The following is a 27,480-nucleotide window of genomic DNA, read 5'->3' on the forward strand; positions in this document are numbered from 1 at the left end:
TGGGCTTTCTCCCTCATTCACCAGGGACTGTTTGTTGGCGTGAGCACCGTATCAAGCCTCCTGCCATAGCTGCTGATTCTCTTGGGACTCACAGGAACCAGAAAAACATCAGTAGATAGCGCAAGGCCATGAAGTCCTCAAGAACAGAAGCAGGTGTTGGGTGAGGGACTATAAAGTGTGACTCTGTGCACAGCGCCACTAACAGCTGGGTGTGCGATAGCGTTTGGATAGAATCACATCTCCCAGGACCATCAAGCCCTCATCCTCCCAGTCGAACAGCCAGCGTGCAGATGTGCAAACACCACAGTGTGGGACTTTTCTATGCGTATTTTCCTTAAAGCCAATTTCGAGGTCCCATTCCGTGGGAAGTTCTGTTGACTAGAAAATCATTCCCAAACATTGGACTGCTACTTTTCTTTTGTAGTCAGACAATTTAAAAGCTTGAGTTTGCTGCTCTCTTAATTAGCACTTCATTACAAAAGGAGCCTGACTCCAGGTGACCCCAGGGCCTCCTTGTCTCTCAGCCAGTATTTTGGGCATGCTCCCTAACTCTCTTCCTCTCTCCTCCCCCCCCCTCCTCTCCTCTCATAACCCTTGCTAAATTTAGCATCTGCCCCCCTCCCATCAATTCGGGTTTGATGTGCCTCTGTTCGTCTGGCCTTGCTCATTTCCGACTTGCATAAAATAGCCAAGCGCCACTCGGGAGAAGAGGAGGTGGGCTCACGGAAGCTTGACAGTACTGCAGGCATGTGTTGCTGGCCTGGCTCTTCAAACGCACAGGCTATGGGGTGGCTGCCTGCTCCTTCTTTCTCTTACTGTTTAATTTTTTTTTCATCGGAATTTCTGTCCCGATTTTCTTTCCAAATGTGGCTGAAGACATGTGGTCCCTTCCTACTTGGTCTGATTTGACTAGAAGTAGGTGTGTGTATGTTGTCGTTCCGTGCAGGGGCTAATCCTTTATAAAGAAAGCTGGCTGACTCCGAGAGCTTCCCTCAAACCAAGGAAAAGGAGGTGTGTCCCATCATGCACCCTAATGAGCTGTGCGCGCATGCGCTATGGTGTCAGTGGTGAGCTCAGTCACTGAGAGAACAGAGCTAATGAGCGAGGTCAAGGTCTGGGGCTTCACAGCCCTGCAGATGAGGTGGACACACTCCAGAACCAGCTCTCAAAAGTACCAAGTGCATCCACAGAGACCATTCCTTGATGCCAATGGTCAAGAAGCAAGATCTAAGAGCCTCGTCTTCCCTGCTCCTGTTTGGGCACCGTGACAATCTGAGATGATCGGGCAACACCATCTCTACCAGAAAGAGCCATGTAAGATACAATGGTGACAGGAAGAAACTACCTCCTCTCTCATACTTTCAGAATGGTAGCTCGCCTTCCCAACCTCCAGCCTCTTTCTTTTTTTTTTTTTTTCAGTTATGATTTTTTTTATTAATTTATTCTTGTTACATCTCAATGTTTATCCCATCCCTTGTATCCTCCCATTCCTCCCCCCCCCCCACTTTCCCATTATTCCCCACCCCTATGACTGTTCCTGAGGGGGATTACCTCCCCCTATATATTCTCATAGGGTATCAAGTCTCTTCTTGGCTACCTGCTGTCCTTCCTCTGAGTGCCACCGGGTCTCCCCCTCCAGGGGACATGGTCAAATGTGAGGCACCAGAGTACGTGAGAAAGTCATATCACACTCTCCACTCAACTGTAAAAGGTGCCTCTTTCATTCCTTCTCAGGGAAAAAAAATACGGTCGGCATGTAGTCTCAAGAACTAAAACACAGCTGTTTGTGAAAGCAACAGATCAGTTAATGGCAGGTGAGGATATAAAGATACATGCTATAATATGGAGCGATCTGGCCCAAAAGAAAATTTTCTGTAAGGTGAAAAACTATACATACCAAATTTCATACACAATTAAGGATACACAAAACTATGTTGGCCCAAAACTACTTACTTGTCTACTGACTTGGCTTGAGAGTGTGTTTATGGGTAAAAGCTGAGTGTTCCTTATAAAAATTCTTAGACCAGGAGAGAGAGAGAGAGAGAGAGAGAGAGAGAGAGAGAGAGGAGGGGGGGGGGGGAGAGAGAGAGAGAAGAGAGACGAGAGAGAGAAGAGACAGAGACAAGAGACAAGAGAGAGAGGAGAGAGATCTCGCAGGGTGAGGCCCAAGACTAACCATGAAATTCATTTGTTTTGTTTATATACATGGTCTATAGGATTTTAAAGTGTTAATTCTCTACAAATGTTTTGAATGTGACCAGCCACCCAAGGTCAAGTGTGGGATTTGACATATGTGACATCATGACATCAGACCATAGAGCACCTCAGAGCTCAGAGCTCAGATCTTGGCTTAGAGATGCTCAGCCTGTATATAAATGGCAGGCCAGAAAGTGAAGAGGCAGCACTGCAGTGTTTGCTTCAGCAAGAGAGGTGGCTGAGCATCCTGAGACCGTGAGTGTGTAAAGAGACACAAACACAAGACTGCGTCACCCTATGAGTCCACTTCACCTCAGCCACCAGCTGAGCCGATTCAAACATTGATCACAATGGGAGTTCATATTGTAGAACAAATATGCCTTATTTGATCTATCGATGGCTTCCCGTAAGTGTCCCCTGTGGGTCCATTACATTGAATTCTCACCTTCCACTCTAGTGATTGTAGGGCAGTGCCAGCTGCGAGGAGCCTGGAGTTGGCTCAGGGCCCTGGACAGGATGGGGTACCACACTAGCGCAAACTATCTCTATAATATACGCTCCTGAAATCCTTTCAGGCCCTGAGCAGAGCAGTCATCTAGAACACTGTTTCTATTCTCTTTGTTTATTAGTTATGGAAAAAGAAGATGATACACCGGGTTGGCCAGACAATGTCTCTTTCATTATCAGGATGGTTAGGGTAGAGACACAACACTCCGCTAAGGAGTAAGTCAGGACAACAGGCATAAACCAGAGCCACTCCAGACAACCTGGGGTAGATCGTGTGTGTGTGTGTGTGTGTGTGTGTGTGTGTGTGTGTGTGTGTGTGTGTGTGTGTGTGTGTGTGTAAGTAACAGGCTCTGGAAGTCTGGAATCCAGGCTCTCATCCCCAGTTCTGACAGAGCAAGTCATGAAGATCAAGCTTCTCGTTTCTCTGCCTTTGGTTTCCTCTAAGGTGAAGGGGGTGGGGCGGAGGCTGGATTTGATGGTTCTAAAGGTCTCCCACGGCTTTAAAACCCTACCGTAGCTGAGCAGTGTAGAGATAAACAGAACACAGTTTTCACCCTCAGGGTGTTACGCAATGAAGACACAGGAAACCGGGACAGAGTCCCGCTTGGTGCTGCCCAGGTACAGCAGAAAACCGCCGTGGTCCCAGTTGTATCACCTTATCTAGAACTTCTGGCAGCGTGGCCCTTCTTGGCATCAGACAAATGGTCAGCCTCATTCAAAAGACTCCTCTGCTTTGACGATCATGACTCACTGTATCTGTAGCCCATGAATTCGATAGTAGGTAGGTGGCTATACAGAAGAAAAGACCACAAAAATCGATGGTGCTGGCACCTGCACAAGAACCAGAAGGCAAAAAGCATCTTCAGCAAATTTGGACCAGCCAGTGATCATAAAAGAAACCTGTCTTGTTGCATGGGATTGTAATGGCAGCTTAATTTAAGTCTCTGGTTTTTAAAATCAGCCGCTTTAACATCCCATGGAGCTAAAAATGACAGATTTCCACTCTTTAAAAAAAAAAAGGGCCCTGTCCCCAACATGTACATGTAACTGACACTGGTCCCCTATAATCTCCTTAAGTCATATAAAATAAGCTGCCGGCCTGACTTGAAATCCACGTGAGGCTGACTCTGCAGCGTGACCCCTGTTGGGTTGCTCAGACACAGTCTGTAGGGAGAAGGAAAAAGATGTATTCCCCTAATGTTCTCTTTCCATTTCCCTGGCCCTCTTATCATGTAAAATCTTCAGTTTCACTCCTTCCTGAGATAGTGGTAGGTAGAGTGCTATTTGAGCACTGGCGCTTTCTCCCTCCCTCCCTCCCTCCCTCCCTCCCTCCCCCACCCCTGTGTCTGTGTGTGTGTGTGTGTGTGTGTGTGTGTGTGTGTGTGTGTGTGTCTTGTGCACATATGCATTCTTTATTGTTTCTGAACTGGTGGGTGAAGTATTGAGGGGACAGGGACACTCTCATGGCAGCTGTTTGTCATGGGGTGCATGTGGAACTCTCAAGTCACGCTGAGAAGTTCCACACATCAAAATATTGTCTCCTTCTCCCTGCAGCTAGCACACAGGATGGCCCAGAACTTAGGTGACAGTCTTCTCTTTATTGAGTTCCGGAAGGTGGCATGCATTCTAATTTAGCCCACTGAGATTTCACTTTTATGGTCTCTTTCTTGAGGTGACATTTCTCCTAAGGACTGCTCTGGAATCACACACACCTTCAGGGAGATAACTAGAGATGAGACACGTGACAGTTTCTATTGAGTCCTGCTGCATGTCAGCCCTCCTAAGCTCTTAAACGTAGAAGCCAGCCTGGGCTACACAGACTCTGATTCAGAAAAACAGAAATAGGTCACAAATTAAAAGATCTATTTGGGAGGCCTCGGTAATTCTCTTTGACACTGAGCTTCTGGTTTTCCTGCCTCCACTTCTCCATTGCTGGGATGACAGAACTTTGCTGTGCTGGGCTTTCTCTGGTACTGGCGGATGAAACCCAGGGCAAGCAAGCACTCTACCAGCTGGGCTCCATCCCAGCCCTAGTTCATGAGTTTAAAAACCTTATTCAAAATTGGAAGGAGTACATCTTCTGGATGACTTGTTTTTTTAGGATAAGAAAAGCCCCCAGCCTGTGTGGTAGATAGGGTCTAAATCAGGCCCTGGCCTCTGGAAGTGGAAGCCAGCCCTTCCTTACAGTTGCTGTAGAGGCACCACAGAGAAAAAGCCTTTGTCTGCCCCTGGCCATAGCCTCTTCATGATTGTAAAATTAATTAATTAATTAAAATAAAATTTAAAAAAATTTTTTAACTCACCCAATTCTCTAGTCTTATTGGAATAGTGTTGATAAATGAAGTGTCAGAGGTGCCACCAGCTAGGATATGACATCTTCGTTACATATTTTAACCATGTGATGCATGAAGGAGCCAGAGAGCATCCAGAAAATGTGCCAGACTACCTAAGTTCAAGGACATTCTAACTCCCCAGTTTGCCTGTTCTCTCTGTCTGGGGGAAAGTTATTTTCTCCATGTGTCAAAGAAGGAAAATAGTTGTGCCTGCCTCATACCATGTAAGAAAGAAACGAATTACTGTGAGAACTGCCCCAGGAACAGCACCTGTCAGTAGGCATGCAGTAAATGTCATTGATTGTCATTATTTGGCATGTCTTCTCATTACTTGGTTAAGTTTTTAATCATCCTTTTCTTGTAAATTCTTAATTATGATAAAATATATATAAGCCTTACTGCCTGGCCCACGTTTCAGCACACTTGGATAGTGTTGAACAGCTCCACCTCAGTATGAAATGGTCCTTTTGGTTTTTGTTGCTTCCAGTGAGGTTTGTTAACCTTCGTCTTTGGGAGTGAGCTCTGTGTGCTTGGCTCAGGTGTTAGATTCATGCATCTCAGCCATAGTAAAGGCCTATCACCTCCCCTAAAGCACCTCTCTGGACTCACTGGGCACCATCTCTGTCAGAACTGCTCTGGGGACAGTGCGAGTCTTCACTGTTGCCTCCTGGAACCTGAGGCACGCTATACTCTCCCATGTAGAACCTTTCCTTGGACCTTCTGGCTGTCTCCTCTTACATTTAAGTAGGAGATTAGCCTTCTCAACCCTCTCCATGCTGTGAGTCTAAAAGATGGCTGCCGGGCATGAGAGGTCTCAGGAGACTGAAGAGCAGGCCCAGATAGCCACTTCCTGTTTCCATCTAAAACATGAGGGAATGGAGGCAGAGACCCTTCCTTCCTGTTCCAGGGCCAGGGTCGACCCTGTCCTTGTTCTTGCTGACCTCCATCCCCTCATCAGCACGTGCTTGCCACAGCAGAGGAGGGCACTGGACAGTGCAGACGGTGGATTGGCATCTCCCACGAGCCCTCTGTCTTCTTTCCCTGTCAGCTGTGGTCTGCAGACTGCTTTTAGCTCTGGGATGAGTCTGGTATCTTCAGCCAAACGTTTCATGGGCGGGAGATTGCCCTACTCAGGAGTAACTGGAGAGAGGCGGCAAGTCTCCAAGAAACTTAGGGGAAAACTAGGCTGCCCCTTGGAGATGAGGCACTGGAGTCAGCAGGTTTCATCTCTAAAGAAGGAATTCTCCGCTGAAGGGCTGCTGACTGACTGGTCCCCACTCCAAGACTCTTTCTTCAGCCTTATCTTTGTGTTGCCCTGACTCTTGTCTCTGTTACTTGTTGATAGGTTTGCCCCATAGGTCTGATTAGCTCGTTTCAAATTCTACTTCTTAGAATCTTTTTTCTTTTTTTCTTTTTTAAGACAAGGTCTCATCTATCCCATACTGGCCTCAGATTTGCTATGTAGCCAAGAATTACATTGAATACAGCTATCTATCTCCATCCCTGGTTTATGTAACTTTGGGGATCAAGCCCAGAGTTGTGTACATATTGGGCAAGCACTCTCCTAAATAAACTGCATCTAAGGCCACCTCAATTTTTTTGAGGATATAGTTTATTTTGTAAGTGTTTCACCTATATATATATGCATATGTGTCTCCAGTGCCTACAGAGATTCCCTTAGAACTAGAGTCACAGATGGTTGTGAATCACCATGTGGGTGCTAATAACTGAATACTGGTCCTCTGCAAAAGTAGCAAGTGTGTGGGGCACATGGACTGGGCTACTAGGGAAACCAGCATTGAGCTAGGGTGAGGAAAAGACGTGTCCAAACCCCAAAGATCTCAGTCTTGAGACTGGCAGAGTACAGATTGCCCCCTCCCTGTTCTATCCCTATGTGCCCTGGCCCATGTAGTCCTGCAGCCCCACCCCCACAATTCTTGAGGTAATTGTGCAGCCTAGCACCTGGAATGACTCTGTGCATGAGGCATCCCAGTACATTAAGCCCCTAGCCGATGATGTACACCCACCCTGGACATCCCTTCCTACTCCCCAAAGTCCCCAAATACATACACGTGCGCATGCATGCACACACACACACACACACACACACACACACACACACACACACACACAGAGAGAGAGAGAGAGAGAGAGAGAGAGAGAGAGTTTCACTGAATATTGCCTAACAGATTTGTAACACTAAAATCGTGGGAGATGGCCTTTCCTCCCCCACTTCCCCCAGCACTCCCAGCCAGACCAGGATCCTGCAGACCCCATCCATTCCAGACATCCTTCCTCCTTCCTAGCCTGGATGCCCCAACAGAAGAAGCAGAGTGTGGGACCACACAAGTGCTCTTATCCTCTGAGCCATCTCTCCTGCTACCACCCTGCTCCTGCCCCCTGATTTGTTAAATCGCTTCTTAGGGCTGCTGGTTGAAACTGAGAGAGATGTGTCTGCCACTGACCATGTCTGCAAATGTGTGTGTGGCTACTCTGTGCTGGCCTGCTTGTAGGCAGCACCTGCCAGGCCTGAAAGAAAATCAGTGAACTGTTTTTTGTTTCCTTCAGCCAATTTTATCAAATATTTAGAAAAATTCTAGGCTTTGTTTTTTATTGACTTATACACTCCAGCCAGGTTATTTACATCTTAGGCCCTAAAGGGGAATTTGGTTGATGGCCAGGCAAAAGGTAAGTGGTTGATCTCCTCTACCAAGCAGAAATTGAAACTTGAAGAAAAGGAATTATGAACGGGGAGGTATAGCATTTTGCTAGGCTGCTATAACAAACCCCAACAAAATAGACAGCTGTAGACACAGCACTTCAGTATATCCTGTTCAGGGGGCCAGAAGCTCGGGGGCAAGGTTGCTTTCCTTGAGGACTTAGCCCAAGACTCAGTCTTAGCTACAGAAGGACGGTTGGCAGTTAATCAATCACAGTATTGCTTCTCTCGAAGACGCTGTCTTGCTCTTCACATAGCGTTCTTCCGCCTTTTTTTTTTTTTTTTTAATAAGGGCAGCAGTCACACTAAATGGTGTGGTGTTCTAGTTTTCCCTCTGTGACAGGCATCATGACCAAAACTACTGATTCTGGAGAAATGACTCGTGGATTAAGAGCACTTGCTATTCTTCCAGAGGACCCAGGTTCAGTTCCCAGCACCCATATGGTGGGTAACAACTGTCTGTAACACCAGTTCCAGTGCCATCTTCTAGCTGCCATTGGCACTGCATACACACGGTTCACAGACATATGTGTAGTCGGAGCATCCACACACATAAAATAATTTTGTTTTAGAATTTTAGTTATGTATTTAGTGTATGAGTGTTGTTTCTGCATGTACACCTGCAGGCCAGAAGAGGCCATCAGATTCCATCATAGATGGTTGTAAGCCACCATGTGGTTGCTGAGGATTGAACTCGGGACCTCTGAAGAGCAGACACCGCTCTTAACCACTGAGCCATCTCTCCAGCCCCTAAAATAATACGTTTGATTAAACAAAAATAACCACTGGGGGAAGGAAAGGGGTTGTTTCAGCTTTCAGGTTACATTCCCATCACTGAAGGAAGTCAGAGCCGGAGCTTGATGCAGAAAACATGGCAGGACAGTCGCTTGTAGCCTCTTCCATCAGACAGCACTGTGGAGCCTCTGCCATGCAGCTTGCCCACTTTTCAGAGTTAGGACCCAGAAGAGTGTTAATTTTTCTTTTTTCTTTTTTTAACTTCTCGTTATATGCTTTTTGGTTACTGAGCAAGGGCTAGGCGTGTTTTCTCTAGTGTTCTGAGCATTTCCACCCTTTCTGTGGCCCCTTATTTTGCCACATGACTGCTTGTTGCTCACGTGGCATCTTCCATTCCCTTCCTTTCCCATCCCCTTTCTGCTGGCATGCCAAGATTCACAGCTAACCTGCCCTGTTGTTTTCACTTAACTTGTCCCCATGTTGTCTTTCACAAAAAGAAAAAGAAGCCGCCATGGAGCTGCACTTCCTGCTGGCTGTCTCCCAGGCTCAGACTTAGCTAGCTTTCCTGTAGACTCAGAACTACCTACCTGCCCAGGGAGTGGTGCTGCCCACAGTGGGCTGGGCCCCTCCTATCACATAAGCTAACCAATTAACTAATTATGTCTTCAAGGATCCTCTTTTCCAAATAAGGCTGTGTTATGAGCTCCTGGAAGCTAAGACAAATGAATTTGGGAGTGGGAAGGCATAGTTAACAACCCAATAATGAGGCTAAGACAACACGAGGCTGTGTGTGAAATATGCTTTAAATTTCGTCTCACGGGCCTTTAACTTTTATTTAGCTCTATTGCAGAACTGCTGAGTTGTGGTCCTCTCTGAAACACTGTGAAACACAGTGGCCTGAGGCTGACTCATTTCTTGGAGCCTGAGGATGACATGGAGGTGACATGTGATGCTGACATGGGCTATATGAACATAAGATATTTGCCATAACCTTTTTACACTTCCTCACTCATTATTTATATGTGACTGAATTGGGACATTTGGAGGAATTCAGGTAAAGATGATAGAAACAAGATCAGAAACTCAAGGTCATTGTCACCTATGCAGTGAGTTCAAGGCCAGACTGGTCTACATGAGATTCTGTATCAGTCCATCATTGTGGACAGAGCATCGTGGCAGAAAGGTGAAGCATGAAGCAACCAATCACATTGTGTCCACAGTCAAGGAGCAGAGGGCTGTGGCTGCCAGTGCTGAGCTTGCTTCTCCACTTCATTAAGTCTATAATCCCAGCCACTGGATGGAGCCACCCACATTCAGGGTCTTCCCTCTTTACATATAGACCTTTCTTTCTGAGAATGCCTTTAGACACACCTGGAGGTGTGTTTCCATGGTGACCACATAGCCTATCAAGTTGACAATCAGGACTAGCCATCCCACACCCTGTCACACACAAGGGCAGGGGTATGGGGGTGGGGAGGGGATTACAACAAATATTATGAAAGAGAATAGGACCTCTTATTCTCATTCACAGTCCGGCTTCATTTGTTTGGTCCAAAGAGTGGCATCCTCTGTGTTTGAAGACACTTACAAAGGCAAAGCTCTGGGCTCAGAAAGCACACTGTCAGCCAGAATGGATATTCCTCCCAGGCTTTGGGCTTTTTCCTCCCATGCCTTGGTTCCTGTAGCTCTGCCTCCCTCTTCCTTATGCTAGCCCCTCAGAACAGTTTCCAAGTGGAGCAACTGACCAAAAGCACAAACCCAGATATCGCCAGACCCACCCCTAATCCCCTCCACCCCCATCTGAGGGATTTCATGCGTGGACTGCCCATGCAGCACATTTCCTGTGTCCGGAGCTCCTCTGCCTGCCGGCTCTGGTCTCTTAAGTTTCCACACTCAGCTGCCAACTTATAATAACAGAGCACCACCAAGCAAGTAGGGCAGGAACATCAGAGCCCACTCCATACGTGGGCGCAAGCTTTGTACTGAAACAAAGCTTGGAAGGTCTTGTTGCATGCAAGCCTCTCAGCCTTCACAGTGGTTGTACCCAGACCACCAGGAGCCTGGAATTAAATACCCTCAGATCCACTGTCTACCATTAATGTTATCAGTTTCATCAAGTGCTTCCTCTTTCAGCGGTGTCTGCAGAGAAATAAATAAATCAAGCTCTTCCACATCTTGTTCCTGCCCAGGATCCTGAGTCTGAAGTCCGGTCGGAGTTGAATTATCTGGAGCACTGTCTCCTTCCTTCGTTGTTCCCAAAGATCTGGGCAGAACAGAGAGTGAAATCTCTCCAGGACATTACATCAGTTCCCCCTTTTCCCCTTGGCATGAAAGTGCTTCCGCTCATAGCCCTCCCTGACTTCCTAAGGCTTGCCCCAACCACACGCCCACACCCTGGCCTTGAAGCTGAGACATCAAAGAGAGCCTGCAGGTACCCAGATCATTGACCAACGCCTGTGTCAGTTTTGTAATTTAAAAGATGGGAAATGGATTCTGGAAACGGGATATTTTTCTAGTACATGGTCTCCATGGTCCTCGAGTCTCTTTAAACCTTAATAATCTTTTAAGAAAGACAGCTTTTAAGCAGAAAGAGACATTTAGGAAGTATTTGAAACTCACAATGAAACTGTCCCAAGTAGCTTTTTTCCAATGATCACACCCTGACAAATGAGAAGAAACTGTAATACGTTTGTCTTTATGGGTGGCAGAATTTAGATCCATATTAGCTATAAAAAGAATGTTTGCCTTGCCACTAAAAAGATCACAGATCACTTCGTCATAAGATTTTTAAATCTTAGACAGTAAGGTGACAGCGCTGAGTCAGTGCCCTAGAAGTAAAACAGGCAACTGGTGCGTGCCATTCCAACCTATGTCTAGGCAAAATTGATCAGGACTTCAGAAAGAAATGTATAGGCAGACATGGCCTCTCACGCCTATAGTCTTAGCACATGGGAGGCCAAGGCAAGACAATTGCTTTGAGTTTAGACTGCTAAGAATGAGACCCTGTCTAAGAGAAAGAAAGAAAGAAAGAAAGAAAGAAAGAAAGAAAGAAAACTAACCACTCTTTTATAACAGAAACTGCCAAACCCCTAGAGAAAAGTAGAGCGGATTCTTTAAGGAAGCACCGTGTACCCAAACCACTGTCAAGACCTTTTCGCCACCAGACTGCTCCTCCATACCACACCTGGCTCTTTTTCACCTCCCATGTATATCCATAAATACTTCTTCTGGGTAGGACTACAAAGATAAAGGCCACTTATAAAATTAGAACCACGGAACCCAGCGCTTCAGCTCAATCCCAGCAGCTCCTCTGCCCATCCTTTCAGTGGTCACCAGCTGGAAAAATGTCACAAAGCCTAAGAAAGGCCTCAAGATTGCAAGTGTTTGGGGGAATTGCCCGCTCCCTTTCTAACGCAGGTAGTCATGACTGAACAACTGCATAAGGCACGTTGGCTGGCGTTGACTGCTCCTTCCAGGAAAGAGGCTTGGATACAAAGTTTAGACTTGGGTTGTGGTTTTGGTTGGTTTTCTTGGTTGGTTGGTTATTTTTGTTTTTCCAGATTTTGGAGTTTTTACATATGGTGAGACAGGATGGTGATAGGACCCAAGTCTAAACATGAAATCACTTTGTAATTTTTTATATATGCACTACACATGTACCTTGAAGGAAATTTGATAGAATATATTCCAGTTTTGTTGATATAACAAGTTTTACAATGTGGCATTTTCCTCTGGCAGCATTGTGTAGACACACTCAGCAAGTTTCAGATTCTGGGGTGTTCTCAATAAACAATTGTTACATTTATTCTGATCTTCCCTCCTGCCTCCCCCATACTGCCTTCAAGATTCACACCCCCACATACAACTCTGATTATTGAGACAAAGTCTCACTGTGTAACCCAGGCTGGCCTGGAGCTCCTGACAGTCCTCCTGCCTCGGCCTCCCGAATGGCCTCCCGAATGCTCAGGTTATGGGCATATGTCACCACATCCAACCCAAGACTGTCTCTTTTCTTACGACTTTCAGCCGTTTTGCTGTTAAGTGCCTGGGTGCAATTTCCATTCTGTATAACCTGCTTGGGTTTGCTGAACTTCTGGAATTTTCTAGTTTCTTGTTGACATTGTGGCTCTACCTTGGCCGTCATTTCTTCTCTTTTCCCTCCCACTCATTCTTTCCTACGCTCTAGGCATATTTGATGTTGTGATTCGTTTTGAATTTTATTTTTAAGTTTCTAGTCCTTTCCTCTCTCATCTCCAGTATGCTCTTAAGTCTGTCCAATCTATTCTTTTATTTCATATATTGTACTTTTGGGTTGTAGATTTCTTCATTTTTGTTTTCTACATTTCTGTTCTGAAAGTTCCCTAATACCATTACTTGTGCCTATGAAATACTTACAGCTACCTTAAATTCCTTTAGAGTCTCTTTAGCTAACCCCATCAATGTCACAGAATCTGTTTCTGCTGGTGGTCTTTTATTAATAGGTCACATCTTCTGTGTCTAGAACCACTATTGATGTCGAACTTTACAGATTACACATTGTAGAGACTTTGGATTGTGTTATATTCCTCTGAAGACTATTACAAGCAGTTCGTTTATTAGCCAGTCCCTTCTAGCATGTAGAGGCGACTTTACACTTCATTGGGACAAATCTGTCTCAGTTTTGCCTTTAGCTCTAAGCAAGGTTCCTTTGTACTGTAATACAGGATTTACCACTCTAACAAATGGCCATGCTGGGGTATTGGACAGCCTGGGGTGTTAACGAGCCCTTTGACTCACTGAGACTCTAAACCCTGACCTGCTTCTCTTCTGCAATGGTCAGGAGCTAAGATGTGTGCTCATATCTCTCAGCCACACAACCACTGCTTTTGAGTCTCCCCTGTGTGTGTGTGTGTGTGTGTGTGTGTGTGTGTGTGTGTGGTTCAGAAGTCAGACAAGAGTGTGAGAGAACTTTAGCGGGCTGGTTTAGTAGTTCTCTCTGGTACTGTACCCTCGATGAAGCTTCCACAAGTTTCTGCCATTTTGCCATCAACTTGTGCCCCAGCACGGCTTTCTGTTCATCATCAGACTGCCTTGTGCTGCACCAATGAGGGTGCTCTTGGGGAAGAGCTGTCTAATGTCTTTCTCTATGATGGTCCCATCTTTTAAGAAGAAAATCCCTTGTGTTTCTGTTTATTTGGAGTCACTGTCCAATATCTTTACATGGCTTTTTTTTTGGGGGGGGGGGTGGTGTATTGTATCCAAGTTCTATAGGGTCTGCCGGTAGGAAGTGTGGTTTGAGTGAATCACTCTGCCATTACTGAAACTGGAACTGCTCTTTCTCTTACTAGGTGGATGGAGGTAGGTTCTAAATCCTTTCCTATGCCTTTCATATCTGACCACATTGCCTGCACACCAGTCCTCAGCAAAATACTGAGATAACCTCTCGCTCTTTTTTTTTTTTTTAAGTTAATTAGTACTCTATCATTTAGTGATCAGGATTATTAAACAGGTGTCCTGTGATACCCATCCCAGTGAGTAAGGGTTTCGAATTTATGGCATCAGATCATACAATAGTCATGAAACGGGTACTTTCCCATTCTGTGAATCTCCTATGCCGTATTCAATGTTTCCTTTGTTCTCTGCCTCATGGGATGAGGGAGATCTAGTAGAATTTTAAAAAGAAAAAAAAAATCTCCATTTTCATGCTAACCCAGGATAAACCTTAAGGGGATGCCCACCTCCTTTCTGACCCTGGTAGAGTCCTGTTTCCCCTTTTCATGTTCTCCACGTAGACAAAGGTGATGTCCTTGACGCCGTTTTGACACTTAAGATTATGGATACGTCTGTGACAATAATAGGGATCAGTAAAAGTGCTTGTTTTCATGCTGATACTGCCCCAGAAACACATGTGGCCAGAGTACCCCTCATGGAGATAGATATGAACTCATATATTTCTATGGTCAGATACCTGGCCTGAGCATCAGCAGGGAGCCCAGATCACCTGGGAGTTGGTCCAGCATCAGCCCAGCCCACAGCTGCTTCCATTTTGGAGCTGTATACACTTCTGGTGTCATCCTCAGCAGTGTGTAAATTCAAGTGCGATGGAGAGCATGTGTTGTTGGGGAGCCCCGTACTTCCTACTTGCCTACTCAGGGACAACCTCATACAAGCTCTCTCAAGTACAAATCAACATTCTATAGAGACGGCCATTGCTGCTGCTGACAGCAGGTTTATGTATCTGATTTTGTGCTCTGGGGTCTATGCAACACAAAGTGCTGCAATACATGCAGATTTTAGAATCTGATTCAAACCCTTTACCCGTTGGCCACGTAGTGTGGGCTAAATAGTCTCTGATTCAGTTTTATCATCTGTGAAACAGAAATAACAGTTTATCTCCCTCGTGAGAAGGCTCCAAGTTTGAAATACTAAGACCCAGTACCTAATATAGAATCATCATTCATCGTCATTGTTAACAGCAGTAACAATGCCTGGAGATGGAGAAAATAAAAGCATAAGCTCACCAGAGCATCTGGGTGGAAACCCCTAAGAGCTCCTCCACCTCTAAAACCTGCACAGAGGAGTCAAGCAAGGACGAGCTGAAGGAAGGCATTGGGTTCCTTGTGTTTGTCAGGCACTGACACATGCTACATGGAGTGATGGTGGTGGGGATTCCTCTCTTGTCTGGGGTGCAAAAGTGATTTAAAGTATGTGCTCTGAAGTTTTGTTTGAGCAAAGGGAAAGACACAGGGATCTGGGTTGAGAGGGGCTCTATTGCGTCAGTACAGCTGCCTACAGAGCAATCATGAGGTCATCGGGATGCAGGCTCATGGGGGTCTGTGATTGTCTTTTCTTTTGTCCCATAGATAACTGTGTCCAGAGGCCGCCCAGGACGCCTGCGGAGAGTGTACACCACAACCCTCCCACCATTGAACTTTTACATCGCCCTAGGTCACCCATCACCACAAACCACAGGCCTTCTCCAGACCCCGAGCAGCGGCCCCTGCGGTCCCCCCTGGACAACATGATCCGCCGCCTCTCACCAGCTGAGAGAGTCCAGGGGCCAAGGCTCCAGCAGGAAAACAACCACCAGGAGTCCTACCCCCTGTCAGTGTCTCCTGTGGAGAATAATCACTGCCCACCATCCTCGGAGCCAAACCCGAAGCCCTCCAGCCCGTGGCAGGAGAGCACGCGAGTGATCCAGCTGATGCCCAGCCCCATCATGCACCCTTTGATCCTGAACCCCCGGCACTCGGTAGATTTCAAACAGTCCCGGCTCTCTGAAGATGGGCTGCACAGGGAAGGAAAGCCCATCAACCTGTCTCATCGGGAGGACCTGGCTTACATGAACCACATTATGGTCTCTGTGTCCCCACCTGAAGAGCACGCCATGCCCATTGGGAGAATAGCAGGTGAGTGAGCTCAGCCCATCACAGCCCTGCACCACCACCCAGCAGCAGCCGTGCAGCTAGCCTCACTGCACTCCCAGTGTTATGCCTGCAGAGGTTTGGGGAGGGCAAGTGGAAGCTTCTGCCTGCATGAGACAGATTCCCTAATGGCCTGGTTAATGAGCCACTGGGAGGGAGTAGTTAATGAGCCTCAGAAATGTTAAGGAATGAATGTCCTCCTGTCTCCTTGTCCAGCTCACAAGGAGAGTCGCCTCGGAGTCACGGCTAAGGGAAAACATTTAAAAATCAAAGGCTTATGAGTGCTCTAATGGTTCCATCCTGAAGTTACCAGGTGCTAATTAGTGACCAGACACAGCCTTAAAGAACCTCTGTCTCAGATTCATGCCTGTAATTCTGTCATGTGGACAGTGACTCAGGATGCTTTCCCCTTGCGAAAGGAGGCAGAATTGGGGTCCAGGGTGTTAGTAAGCAGGTGTTGCCCCATCATTAAGGCAGAGAAAACCCACTCCCAAATTCTTCTCTCAATTATGATGGCAATCCCAAATGCAGTCCTCTAATGAGAAACCAAGGCTGGTGGATAAGAAGCCACCAACTAGAGTTTTGCTAGCCTACCCATAATTGACACAGAAGGCCTGTCTGTGCACTGCTCAGCAAAGTGAAGTCTCCTCTTAGAGGGCATCTCTCCATCCATTCCGTGAGACACCCAGGGAGCACCTATGATTTGTAGATAAGTGCATCCGGTGTGCTGTATACGATGCTGGTTTAGCATCTTGTCCCTTGTAGAATTGAGAATTTAGTGGGGGAAGCACGTGTGAACACCATTAAGATACAGGACCGAGTGATGAAAGCTTTACCTCTTGTTCATGCAGTGCACAGGCTCATTCAGTGCCTTCTCCATGGCAGAATAAGAAAGTGGTGAGGAAGCAAAGCAGAGGTTGTGTTTGGACTGGAGGAGCCAGCAGGCTTCACAAGGGTTGGGGGGAAGTGTAAAACAAATGGCTGTGCTTCCCTTAGTGGGTGGAGTTAGGGCAGAGGGGAATACACGGCCCTTCTTCCCACGGCCCACCCACGTGTAGCAGTTCCCAACAAAAGGCCTACTTCACTCTGCCTTGCTTGGTTCTTTAAATCATTAGTTTCTAGATTTTCGTCTGGCCCTAAGTCACCTCCATCATTGCCTCTGTTTTATTGCTGCAAATAATTTACATCAAAGAGGTTGAATTAAGAAAATAAAATGGAGAGGCTGGGACAATAGCTCAGTCAGTGAAGTACTCTGTTTAGTCCAAGGGCCTCTGGTGTTGTGGCACGCACTTGTAATCTCAGTGCTAGTGGGACAGACACACATACATCCCTGGGCCTTGTTGGCCAACAGACCTTTGCCAGTTCCAGACCAATGAGAGACTGGCCCTGTCTCAAAAGTCAAGGAGCTCACACCTGAGGAAAGACACCCAAGGTTGTTCTTTGACCCTCACATACACATACATGCTCAAGCATGTACACTCACACACACTCACACACACTCACACACACAGACACACACACCTACATACACATACATACAGATCCTAAGAAAGTGGGTACTGAAAGTACGGTGGCTCAGTGGTAACCAAGCATAAAGCCCTAAGATTTGACCGTCAGAACTACAGCAACAACAGTAAAACAACAACTATCTATGACTTGCATCTTTTACACTAAGAAACTTGGAGTATGCTTGGGATTAACTCAAAACAGTCCTGGCCTATGCAATAGGATGGCCTTAGCCATGAGGTATTTGGTGATTATGTGGGTGAGTGGATGCACAGGGGGTTCATTTCATTGTCCTACTTATAAATGAGATTTGCTTTAATAATGAAGAGACTGCAGGATGGGGGGCCAGGGGACAAAAAAAGGGGGGAATCTTACAGAAATACGTGAATTTCCTTAGACCTCTGGAGGAAAAGGATGAGGTGAAAACGGCTGAATGATGGACATGGCCTTAGTTGCATACCATCTTGGTTTGTTCCCTCCATGGCGTTTTCACACGCTTTTCCTTGTGTATAATTCCCAGAACAGCCCTCTGAGGGTGAATCCCTTTGATGTACATGGGTTATTTATCCAGGGGAAGCCACATGGGAGACCCAGAAGACACCAAGGTTCTTCCCAAGGTCAGATGAGGGCTGGCTGAGCTGGCTGAGCCTTGGCTGCTGTCTGCAGTGCTGCCCTTGAAGGGCACGTTTTCTTTGTCCACATCTTCCCTGCCCACCTTCATTTCACCACAGTCTTCTTGAGAATCTTAAGATAATAATATAAATCCAGAAAGACAACATACAAGAGAAAAGGGGAAAGGAAGAAGAGAGAGAGATGGGGATGAAGGAATTGTTTAGACCTCCCAAGCTGTCTTCCTCTTGTAAGCTGCACCTCAGTTTTGTCAAGTCTGCCACTACTTTTAAAGCCATGTACTCAAACATTAGCAGCGTGATGGGTGTACGCTTAACAGTTAAGATGCAACTGCAAATATGTATCATACCAAGTGGTTTTAGTAGGTCTCACAAATGCAGATGATCACATCTATTTTTCATTGGTGGGTCTTAGATTTTATGTAGATGCTTAAACTCATATAGGTACAGATCTGAAAATATAGAAAACTGTGTGAGGTAACAACGGAACGGGAAGGGAGAAGGAGAGGAAAGGGTAGGAGATATGGCAGACTGCACTCAAGTATGTTATGACTTTCAGGGAAGTGGCCTTATCTAACTTGGTATAATGCAAATACAGGAAGCCTCATGGAACATCCAGTCAGTCAAGTGATGAACTTTGTATTCACAGATCTGTTGTCTTAAGCACACTTAGGAAGAGCTAGTATCTACTATTCCTTGGCTCTGAAAAGGCAGAATGTTCTAGAAGATAATCCCAGGGCCAGATCTCCTGGGGGCAATGCATTCATTCCTACAGTGTGATTGAGTCCCATATAAATGTATATTAATGTTCTTATGATCTTTGTAAATGTTGTAAAATCTCTAAATATATACATTACCTAATGTACACAAATTCCAGATGAGCCAGTTTAACTGGCAGTCGTTGCTTTTCACAGGGGTGAAATGCCAGGGTCATGTTGGGTGGTCGCTGAGGTCCCTTCCTGCTCTGACAGTGAGGCCAGAGCAGAGTATGCCCCTCCGCAGAGGTGACTCACAGCCCCTCTGGAGGACCCCCTACCCCTCTCCCCAGTCCTCTCTCTTTCTGGGCTCCTAAGAACTTAGTAAAAGTGATTCTATTTATTGAAGGTCAAATTCTGTGAGTCATTGCTGTTTATACTGTAAGGTTCTGTCAGTGAGTAGCCATCGACGCTTTTAAATCTCTGCAAAGCGGCAGTTAGATGAGAAACCTTAGTTTCTTGAAGCCCTTTAATTGAGCGCAGTACCGGAAGAAATGAAAGTGCCACCAAATGTCACACTGATGAGTAACTTAGCTGGAGGGTGTAGACAGAAACACTGCTTACCAATGGAGCAAAACACAGGCCTGGATTCTTACCGTTCAGATAGGATTGTTTTGGGTATGGGAGGACTTTAGGCTGCAAGCAGACACCTAAGAGGTCTCTGGGTTGCCTTCTGGCAGGAGGGAAGAAGTTCACCAAGGTGTAAGACTCAGTGTTGGCCATGAAAGAGCTGCACATAGTTCACTACATAAGTAAAGCATGTGACGTACATACACCTGTCTTATGACTTCTACAGAATTACACAGGAGGTCAGGACTGCTTTCAGATGAGCCTAAAAGAATGCTTAAGGGGCAGGGTGTGGGGGATCTACCTTTAATCCCAGCACTTGGGAGACAGAGCAGGCAGATATCTGAGTTCAAGGCCAGCCTTGTTTATATAATGAGACCTGGTGTCAAAATACAAAATTTTAGTAAGTAAATAAAATTAATCCTTAGAATTTAGGGAGAAATGAAAAGGAGGCCAAATGCAGGCGCAAACACAAGATACAGAGACCCAAGTGTTCGTTCTTGTTTCTAGTAGAGATGCTAGGCCCAAAGCTCATCTATCCAAGTCAATTAAAAATATATTTTTCATAAACTCTCCTTTTCCCATCTCTGGAAAACACTTCATAAATCATGCAAGTAAAAGATCACATAAGCTATGATAGTTTACCCTGGGTATCAACCGTATGGGAAAACTAATAAGAAAATTCAGTAAGTGGTGGGCAGTTTAAATACAGATTAAAAACAAGATGAGTCTATTTAAATATAACATGCTTTTATTTTTTTTTTTTTTTACTTTGCAAATTATAAGAAGTCTTGGAAAGTGTTCCCTGTGGATAAGCATCGGGTATTTGTGTGTGCGCCCTTTCTTAGGACGAGGTGAGTTCGCTAGAAGCGACTTTCATAAGCAAAGAGCCTGAGATTCAGATACTTCAACTGTGTCCCTGTTCCACCCCAATGCTTCTACCCAGAGACTCCCCAGCAAGGATTGGAAGCCTTGGCCAAATGCAGCCACGACCTAATTTTGTAAATAAGTTTATTAGGGAAGGCCACACTTTTAATTAAATTTTTGTCTGTGTATTCTTTCAAACCATAACCCAAGCATGAATACAGTTGAGTCACTCCAGAGAGCCTATGGCCATGAATTCTTGAATATTTGCAACTGGCCTTGTATATAAAAAGTGGGGTGTACCATGTTCCCCATCACAGTTCCCAGCAACAGTCAGTATTCTGTGAACGTCAGACATAAAGTAGGCTAAGGATGCAGGAAGTGCAGTCTCTGCTAACAAGGGAGTGCATGCACTTGGGGTGATGAGGCATGCCTGAGGCACGCGACAATGACAGGAGAACAACGGACGATACAGTGAGTAGACAGGTCATGACTGCAGGCTGTACTTGCAGGACAATGCAGAACAGGTGCAACAGCCGAGCAGCATAAGTAAAATACAGCTTAATAACAGATTCTTTACACATTTGGATTCGTAGTCACATATGTTAATTTATTCAAAAAGCTATCATGTATTTACTGGGCGTGAGACTTCATTCTAGGTGCAAGACACAGGATTGATCAGTGCCTTGATCCTCCTGCCTAAGCCTCCTGAAAGTGCGCCCTCCAGGTGGATACCATCACACTGAGCTAAGACAAATCTTTATTTCAGTTTAGTTTTAGTTAAGTCATTTTTATTTTCTCTTAAGTAAAATTTACATTTGTCCCATCCTTGACCTTAATCTAAATACCTGCCAAGGAAAGATTAATTGGTAATCTGGCATTTATCTTCTAATCCACTGCCTGCCTGCCTGTCTGTCTGAGATAGGGTAGCCCAGGCCGGCCTTAACTCCTATCTCAGCCTCCTGAGTGCCAGGATTATAAAATTGAACGACCACAGCTTCATAGTTCGTTCTGAATTGTTCTGTCTCCATCAAATCCCTGCCCTGAGGGCTCAGGGACCCTGTGGAAGAGGAGGCAGAGTGTAAGAGCCAGAGGGGGATGGAAGACACCAAGGAAACAAGGCCTTCAAACGCCACACAGTGTATGCACGTGTGACCTCACAGAGACGGGGGCAGCATGCACAGGGCCTGCATGGGTCTGCACCTCTGCATATGCTATGGCTTCCAGTGTACTGTTTTTTTGTGCCTTCGCTTGGGTTCTTTCCTTCTGTCTGTCTATCTCTCTGTTTATTTATTTGTTTTGTCTAATTGCAATGTGTTAGTTTCTTGTTTATCTTACTGTATTTTATTAATATCCCATAGAAGCCTATTTGTTTTCTGAGAGACAGAAAGGGGGTGGATCTGGATGGGAGGGGATATGGGAAGAAACAGGAACAGAGGGAGGGAGGAAATGTGATCAGGATATATTATGTGAGAAAAAAATCTACTTTTAATAAAAGGGGGGAAAAAGAAAATGGGCCTCAGGACCACTGTGGGAGGCTTGGCCTCAGAGCCCCTGGGGCAGTAGAGGATTTGTGCTCCTCTACCTGCTCCACTTCCTGCCTCCCTACAGATTTGGAGTGAGAGAAACTTTAAGTAACCCTTTTGGATCTTTCCTCCTTTTCTAAATGAGCTTCGGGAGTAGCCTCAAGCCCAAAGAGGGATAAAATAAATAAAAGGTCATAAAAAATGAGGAGGCAAATCATTCCTAACCCTTACTAATGGAAAGGTGAGGGCCTCGTGGGAAGTCAGAGGCCAGCGCTGTGGGATGTCTTTGTCATCTGAAAGGATTCTATAATTGTTTTGCACTCACTGAAAGAGCAGCTCTCTGGGTTGGGTCCAGTGCTGAGGGCCAGGACATCCCCAGGCTCCCCCAGACTCGGCCCTCAGCAGGATGGGATGCCGTTCTTGATGACCAGAGGAAGGCTTCATACTCCAGGCTCAAGCATCCTCTCTTATCTGTCACATGGGGGAATATTGCCCATCTCTGAGCATTTCTGATGCATCATAAAACAGCATGGGAGTGTATCACACAAGGAGGTGAATGCCCACAGGTCAGCGGGTACGGCCAGTACAGGTGTCCATCCTGAGCCGGCATGGACATTGACAGGCAGCCAAGTCCGCATCAAGTGATGCATCTGTGACCTCTCTTCCCTATGCTCTGCCCAGTGTCACTTTCAGAGGAGGTGGATAAGACCTGATGAGCCCTGGGAGGGAGAAACTGCCCACTCCATCTGGAATGTTCTGTTTCTGACTTAGCCACATTTTAGTTAAGGCATTGTTCTCTGTTTCCAGTGTGAAATCAAAGAGTTGTAAAGAAGAGGAGCGCTCTGGGTGGTGGTTAAAAAACACACACACACAGCAACAGCAGTGTGGCTGAGAGGAGTCATGCATGGGGCTTGAGATTGCAAATTGTCCCTTATTGAAGTCTCAGTATACCTGCTACCCCATCCCCATGTCTCTGCTGTCCCTGGATATAAATCCAGAGACTGCAGCTACCTGTAGCAAAGCAGGGATGGGGCGCCGCTAGGCTCCTGCTGTAGGCTGTATCTCACCTGGGGTGTGAGCTTGAGTCCAGTGCCTCCCTTCTCCCTGCTGCAAAACTAACTAAAAGAGGGAAGAGCCAGCCTGTTTGCAGCCACATGAAGCCAGGAAACATCAGTGGGCTTTCTGTTGTCTGTCCCCAGCATGCCACTATGCACCAGTGGTTTCAGTTTTCCTCCACCACAGCAAAACACAACAGTTGCCCATTGTAAACACATATCTGCATATCAACACACAGTTGACAGTACTGGATCTAAGGACTCTGTACTTATGGGCAGTAGCTGACACAGCCTGGAGCGGGGAGGGGGGGAGGCTGGGGGTGGGGGGAGAGTACCTGGATGGCTGACAGTCCCCTTAATGCTGTGAACCTCTTCCTGTAAGCAGAGCACCCCAACTTCCACACTTGATATTTGGGCCAAAGAATGCTTTGTCATGGGAAGCACCTCCATGCACCCTGTTGTAACAACTGGAAGTGTCTTCAGACATTGTCAGACACCACCTTGGGGGGTGGGGTGGAAAGTCACCACTCAGCTCAGAACAATGGCTATCACAAGTTAATGTAAACTTGAACCCATGGTGCAAGCAGGGTCCATAGACTTAAAATTCTATTTGAACAAGTAAAACAACATAAAATAACTTTCTTAGAAACTTTCCAGAAGGATAAATTTTCTTCTCCATTATTACACATTCCCTCTGTCTATAATTTGACCCGCCTACTCAGATTTTTAAAGATTGGCTTTATCTAACAAGGATTTTATTTTATTTTTTAGAAGCCATATTGGTTATGTGTGAATTGCCCATCTTTTTACAGTCTCTGTTCTGTGAGTTTATACAATAAGCCTCTAGTAGGAGACAGACGTGGGAGTGAAAATGTTTCTCCCTAACCACAGGAAGGGATATTTACAATGCTTCTTAGAGGCAGATAGCCCTGTACCTCACCCTGCAGGAAACAGGGAACTGTTCCTGCAGTTGGAAATGGATTATCTGAGATAATCTATGCCATGAACTTCCTCTTACAGAAGAGATGATTCAAGTGGTGGGCATTCCTTTAAAATACTCAAATGTCCTTATATGGGAAAAAAAAAAAGACCCTTGTCTTATTTTTCTTTTCCCTTTGCTCTGATAAAATGCTCTTGACAGAAGCAATTTGAAAGAGAAAGGGTTTTTTTTTTTCTGGCTCACAGTTCAAGGTGCAGCCCATCTTTTTGGTGGAGAAATCAAGGCAGCAGGAGCTTAAAGCATCTGGTTGTGTCAGCTGAGAGGGATGAATGCATTTTGCTGCTCAGCTCTCTTCCTCCACATACACCGTCCAGGAGCCCACCTAGGGAATAGCACCACCCACGGTGGACACGTCTTCACATCTCAGTTAACTCAATCAAGACAATTCCCACGCACATTCCTAGAGCTCCGTCTCCCAAGTGATTCTGTATTCTGTTAAGATGGCAGCTGGCACTCACCATCATCTCTTTGAGAGAAACAAACCTAAAATTGATAAATACCTTGGGTTTGAAAAAACAGTACACATTCACGTTCAGTTGTTTTGTAGAAGGATGGGCTTCTGTTCATCAAATTTAGTGCATTTTGTTTATTGTATTATACCATTTTTATTACTTATCAAAGAACATTGCACCTGTATAAACATGGAGTCAGACAAATCTAGAAAATTCCAGGTGGTCTCTTAATAATAGTATCCAAAAGATCTAGAGAACAAAAGATGGTGCCTGTTACTTAATAGAAATATTGAAAAGAAAAACAACTCAGATGGCGCATACTTGAATGGTAAGTTAAGAGTCAACATGGCTGTGTGGTCAGACAGTTATTTTTATCATCTGGGCATAATTTTTAAAGAAACAGGGAAATCAATAGTGTTATAAAAGCCACTTACACTCTGAGCTTTGAAGCAACTGCTTTATGCCGTGAAATTCCCCTTGCTACTTCCGTTAGTGGCTGAGTAATTCAGTGTGTCTTGAATGTCAACGTTTTTATTACGCAGCTAATGTTGGCTTTGCTGGATTAAATGTCATTTAAAGTGATCAATTGGAAGCTTGTTTGGGGTTACTTTCAAATTTATGAAAGGAGGGAAAAGAGTTGCAATGTACAAATGCTTACAAGTACAGTCTGTTCTCCGGCAAGCCCTGCCCTGCGTTTGCCATCCAGTGGGTACATCGTGCAGTCACGTTCTGGAACCCAGTTTGATGCCTCTGGAAAGACCAATGTGAAACCTCAGGGCTGAGTAATCCTTCAGCTAAAGAAATAATCCAAGGACACAGTATACCTGGGATGTGCCGTGATAGTAAAAGAGAGGAGGTGCAGTGGAAAATTCCCGTGCAGATGAGGATGGAGTTCTGGAGAGCTGTCCACTCTAAGTTTGAACTCTGCAAGAGGCCTGGAGCCCAGAGGACTGTGTTTGCCTAGTGTTAACCTTATGAAGGTGCGCACACTAGAGCTGGGTGTGAGGGTGCACACCTGTAATCCCATGACTGGGTAAGTAAATGCAGGAGAATCCTAGGACCTCCCAGCCAGCTAGTCTAGCTTGATTTTTGGGCTTCAGGTTCAACGAGAGACCCTGTCTCAAAAAATAGAGTGCGTAGTAGTTGAAGACTTGACTTCTGGCTTCCACATTCATGTGTACTTGCACTCATGGATACACATGATTGCCACCACTCAGGCACGTAGAACTTGGGCTGTATGTCCACCTTTGTTTCTCCTCACTGAGTGGCATTTTATGTGGAAGTGTTTGGTTTGGGGAGATGTTTTCCAGTTGAGTGAGACCGTAGAAAACTCAACTGTGCCTGCCATTTGATTGTGGCACCAAACCCGGACAAGGGAACCACAGCTCACTTCTTAGTCCATCCAAGCTGCTAAAACAAAATGCCACACGGTGACTTACAAAGAGTAGAGACTAACCAGATGTCACATCAGGATTAAAACAGGACGATCACCTCAAGGTTGAGGCCAGCCTGTTCTGCATCCTGAAGCGCTGTCTCCAGTAAAGCAGGAAGTAAAAGAGAAGAGTGAGGAAAGAAGGGAGGGAAGAGGAAGAGGATGTAGGAAGGAAGTTTCTCACTTCCGGAGGCTACAGGGTTGAAGGGCAGAGCACGGGTAGATTTGAGGTCTGCGGATGGGCGTGCATGGGCGTGCATGGGTGTGCCTCCTCTTTCATAGGTAGCATCTTCTTGCAGCGTCCTCACAGATAGCTATATAAGGGATGTCTTACATATATGTTTATAAACAAAGGCACTATTTGAGGCTGGAAAGCCAGTTTACAACTTCTTGCAAAGACTCAAAAGTTCAATTCCCAGGACAGACATGGCAGTTCACATCTGTAACTCTGGTTCTAGGAAACTCAATATCCTCCTCTGGCCCCCATGCATGCCTACCTCTGCTTACCTATTAGGCTGCGCTGGAGGGTGAACCAGGTACCTTTACAGCACAGACCCAGAAGCCAGAGAGTCACAGCCAAAACCCGGGGCTGAGCACAGTGCACCGCCACACTTAAACGATCTGATGAATGTTGACTACTTGCCCACATAATCGGGTATCAGCTCTGCAAATGAGAAATGATTTTCTTGCACCAAGTTCCTTTCCGCCATGATTCCACTATGATAAACCAACTTGAAAGACCTCCAAAGGATGATTTAATGAGAGCATCTGTATTTCTTTTTTAAATGCTAGCCACAGTTCCCACAGCTAATGTCACCAAGCCACCTAGTTTTCAATTTCCATCATTTTTCGTTTATGGCTACTTTCTTTTTAGCCTCTGTCTTCCTCTATCCATTCGGCATCTTCCACCAAGCGTAGAGTAATCTCTCAACTTTTGACTTTTTAATCATACTATTCTCCTTAGAATGACAAGATTTTCTTTCTGGCCTCGGGAAATGCGTCAGTTACCACATAAACATGGGGACCTGATAGTGACCCCCCCTCCCCCAGCACTCATCTAAAGAACCAAATACAACAGTGTGTATCTGTAAACCCAGCTCTGGGGAGACAAAGGCAGAGATTCCTGGAGTTTGAGGGCCAGCCTGTCTAGATTCCTCTTTAGTGAGAGACCGTATCTCACAATAGATATATAGTAGGTGAAGAGGCTGGATGGATAGTTCCGTGTTTAATAGCTCGCTCTGCAAACAAGGAGACCTGAGTTTGAAACCCTAGAACTCATGGAAAAGTCAGGCAAAAAGCCATGTAAAATAGCAGCGCATGGCCGTACCCCCAGGACTTGGGGGGGCCGGGGGCTACGGGGTGTAGATGGGCCCTTAGAGTTCGCTGGCCACTCAGCAGCCAAAATGGTGAGTTACAGGTTCAAGTGAGTTACTGCCTCAAGACAGTAAGGTGAAGGAGAATGGCCCAGCCCGTGTGTCCTCTGGCTTCCTAGTGTGTACAGATACAGATGCGTCGCGCACACTCACACAGAACAATTTCAAAACTACTAAGATGGAGAATGATTGAGGAAGAGCCTTGACGACAACCTCTGTCCTCAGGCGAGGGAGGGAGAGAGAGAGAGATTCTCTTTCCACCGTTGTCCTTCTAGCCTTTTTGTAGCCCGTTGTCAAAGCCTGTTTATTCACTTTGCAAGTATAGCTTGGTGCCTCAGCCTTTAGATTGGCTGGTTCAGCTTCAAGTTTTGTCATGACTTTGAACAAGTCTTTTTCCTCCTCCTTGGACCTCATATAGAGGTGATGGC

General features: G+C 45.8%; 1 protein-coding gene across 1 annotated transcript in view; it reads left to right on the top strand.

Moving 5' to 3' along the window:
• The window catches only part of Etv6 (ETS variant transcription factor 6), a 235,550-nt gene that overhangs the window by 201,399 nt on the left and 6,671 nt on the right, over window positions 1-27,480 (top strand). The window contains exon 5 of the mRNA XM_051155463.1: window positions 15,333-15,878. Within this exon, the coding sequence (XP_051011420.1) occupies window positions 15,333-15,878 (546 nt within the window). The remainder of the gene's footprint in view (window positions 1-15,332; window positions 15,879-27,480) is intronic.

This window comes from Acomys russatus, chromosome 13, assembly GCF_903995435.1.
Source record: "Acomys russatus chromosome 13, mAcoRus1.1, whole genome shotgun sequence".
NCBI lineage: Eukaryota > Metazoa > Chordata > Mammalia > Rodentia > Muridae > Acomys > Acomys russatus.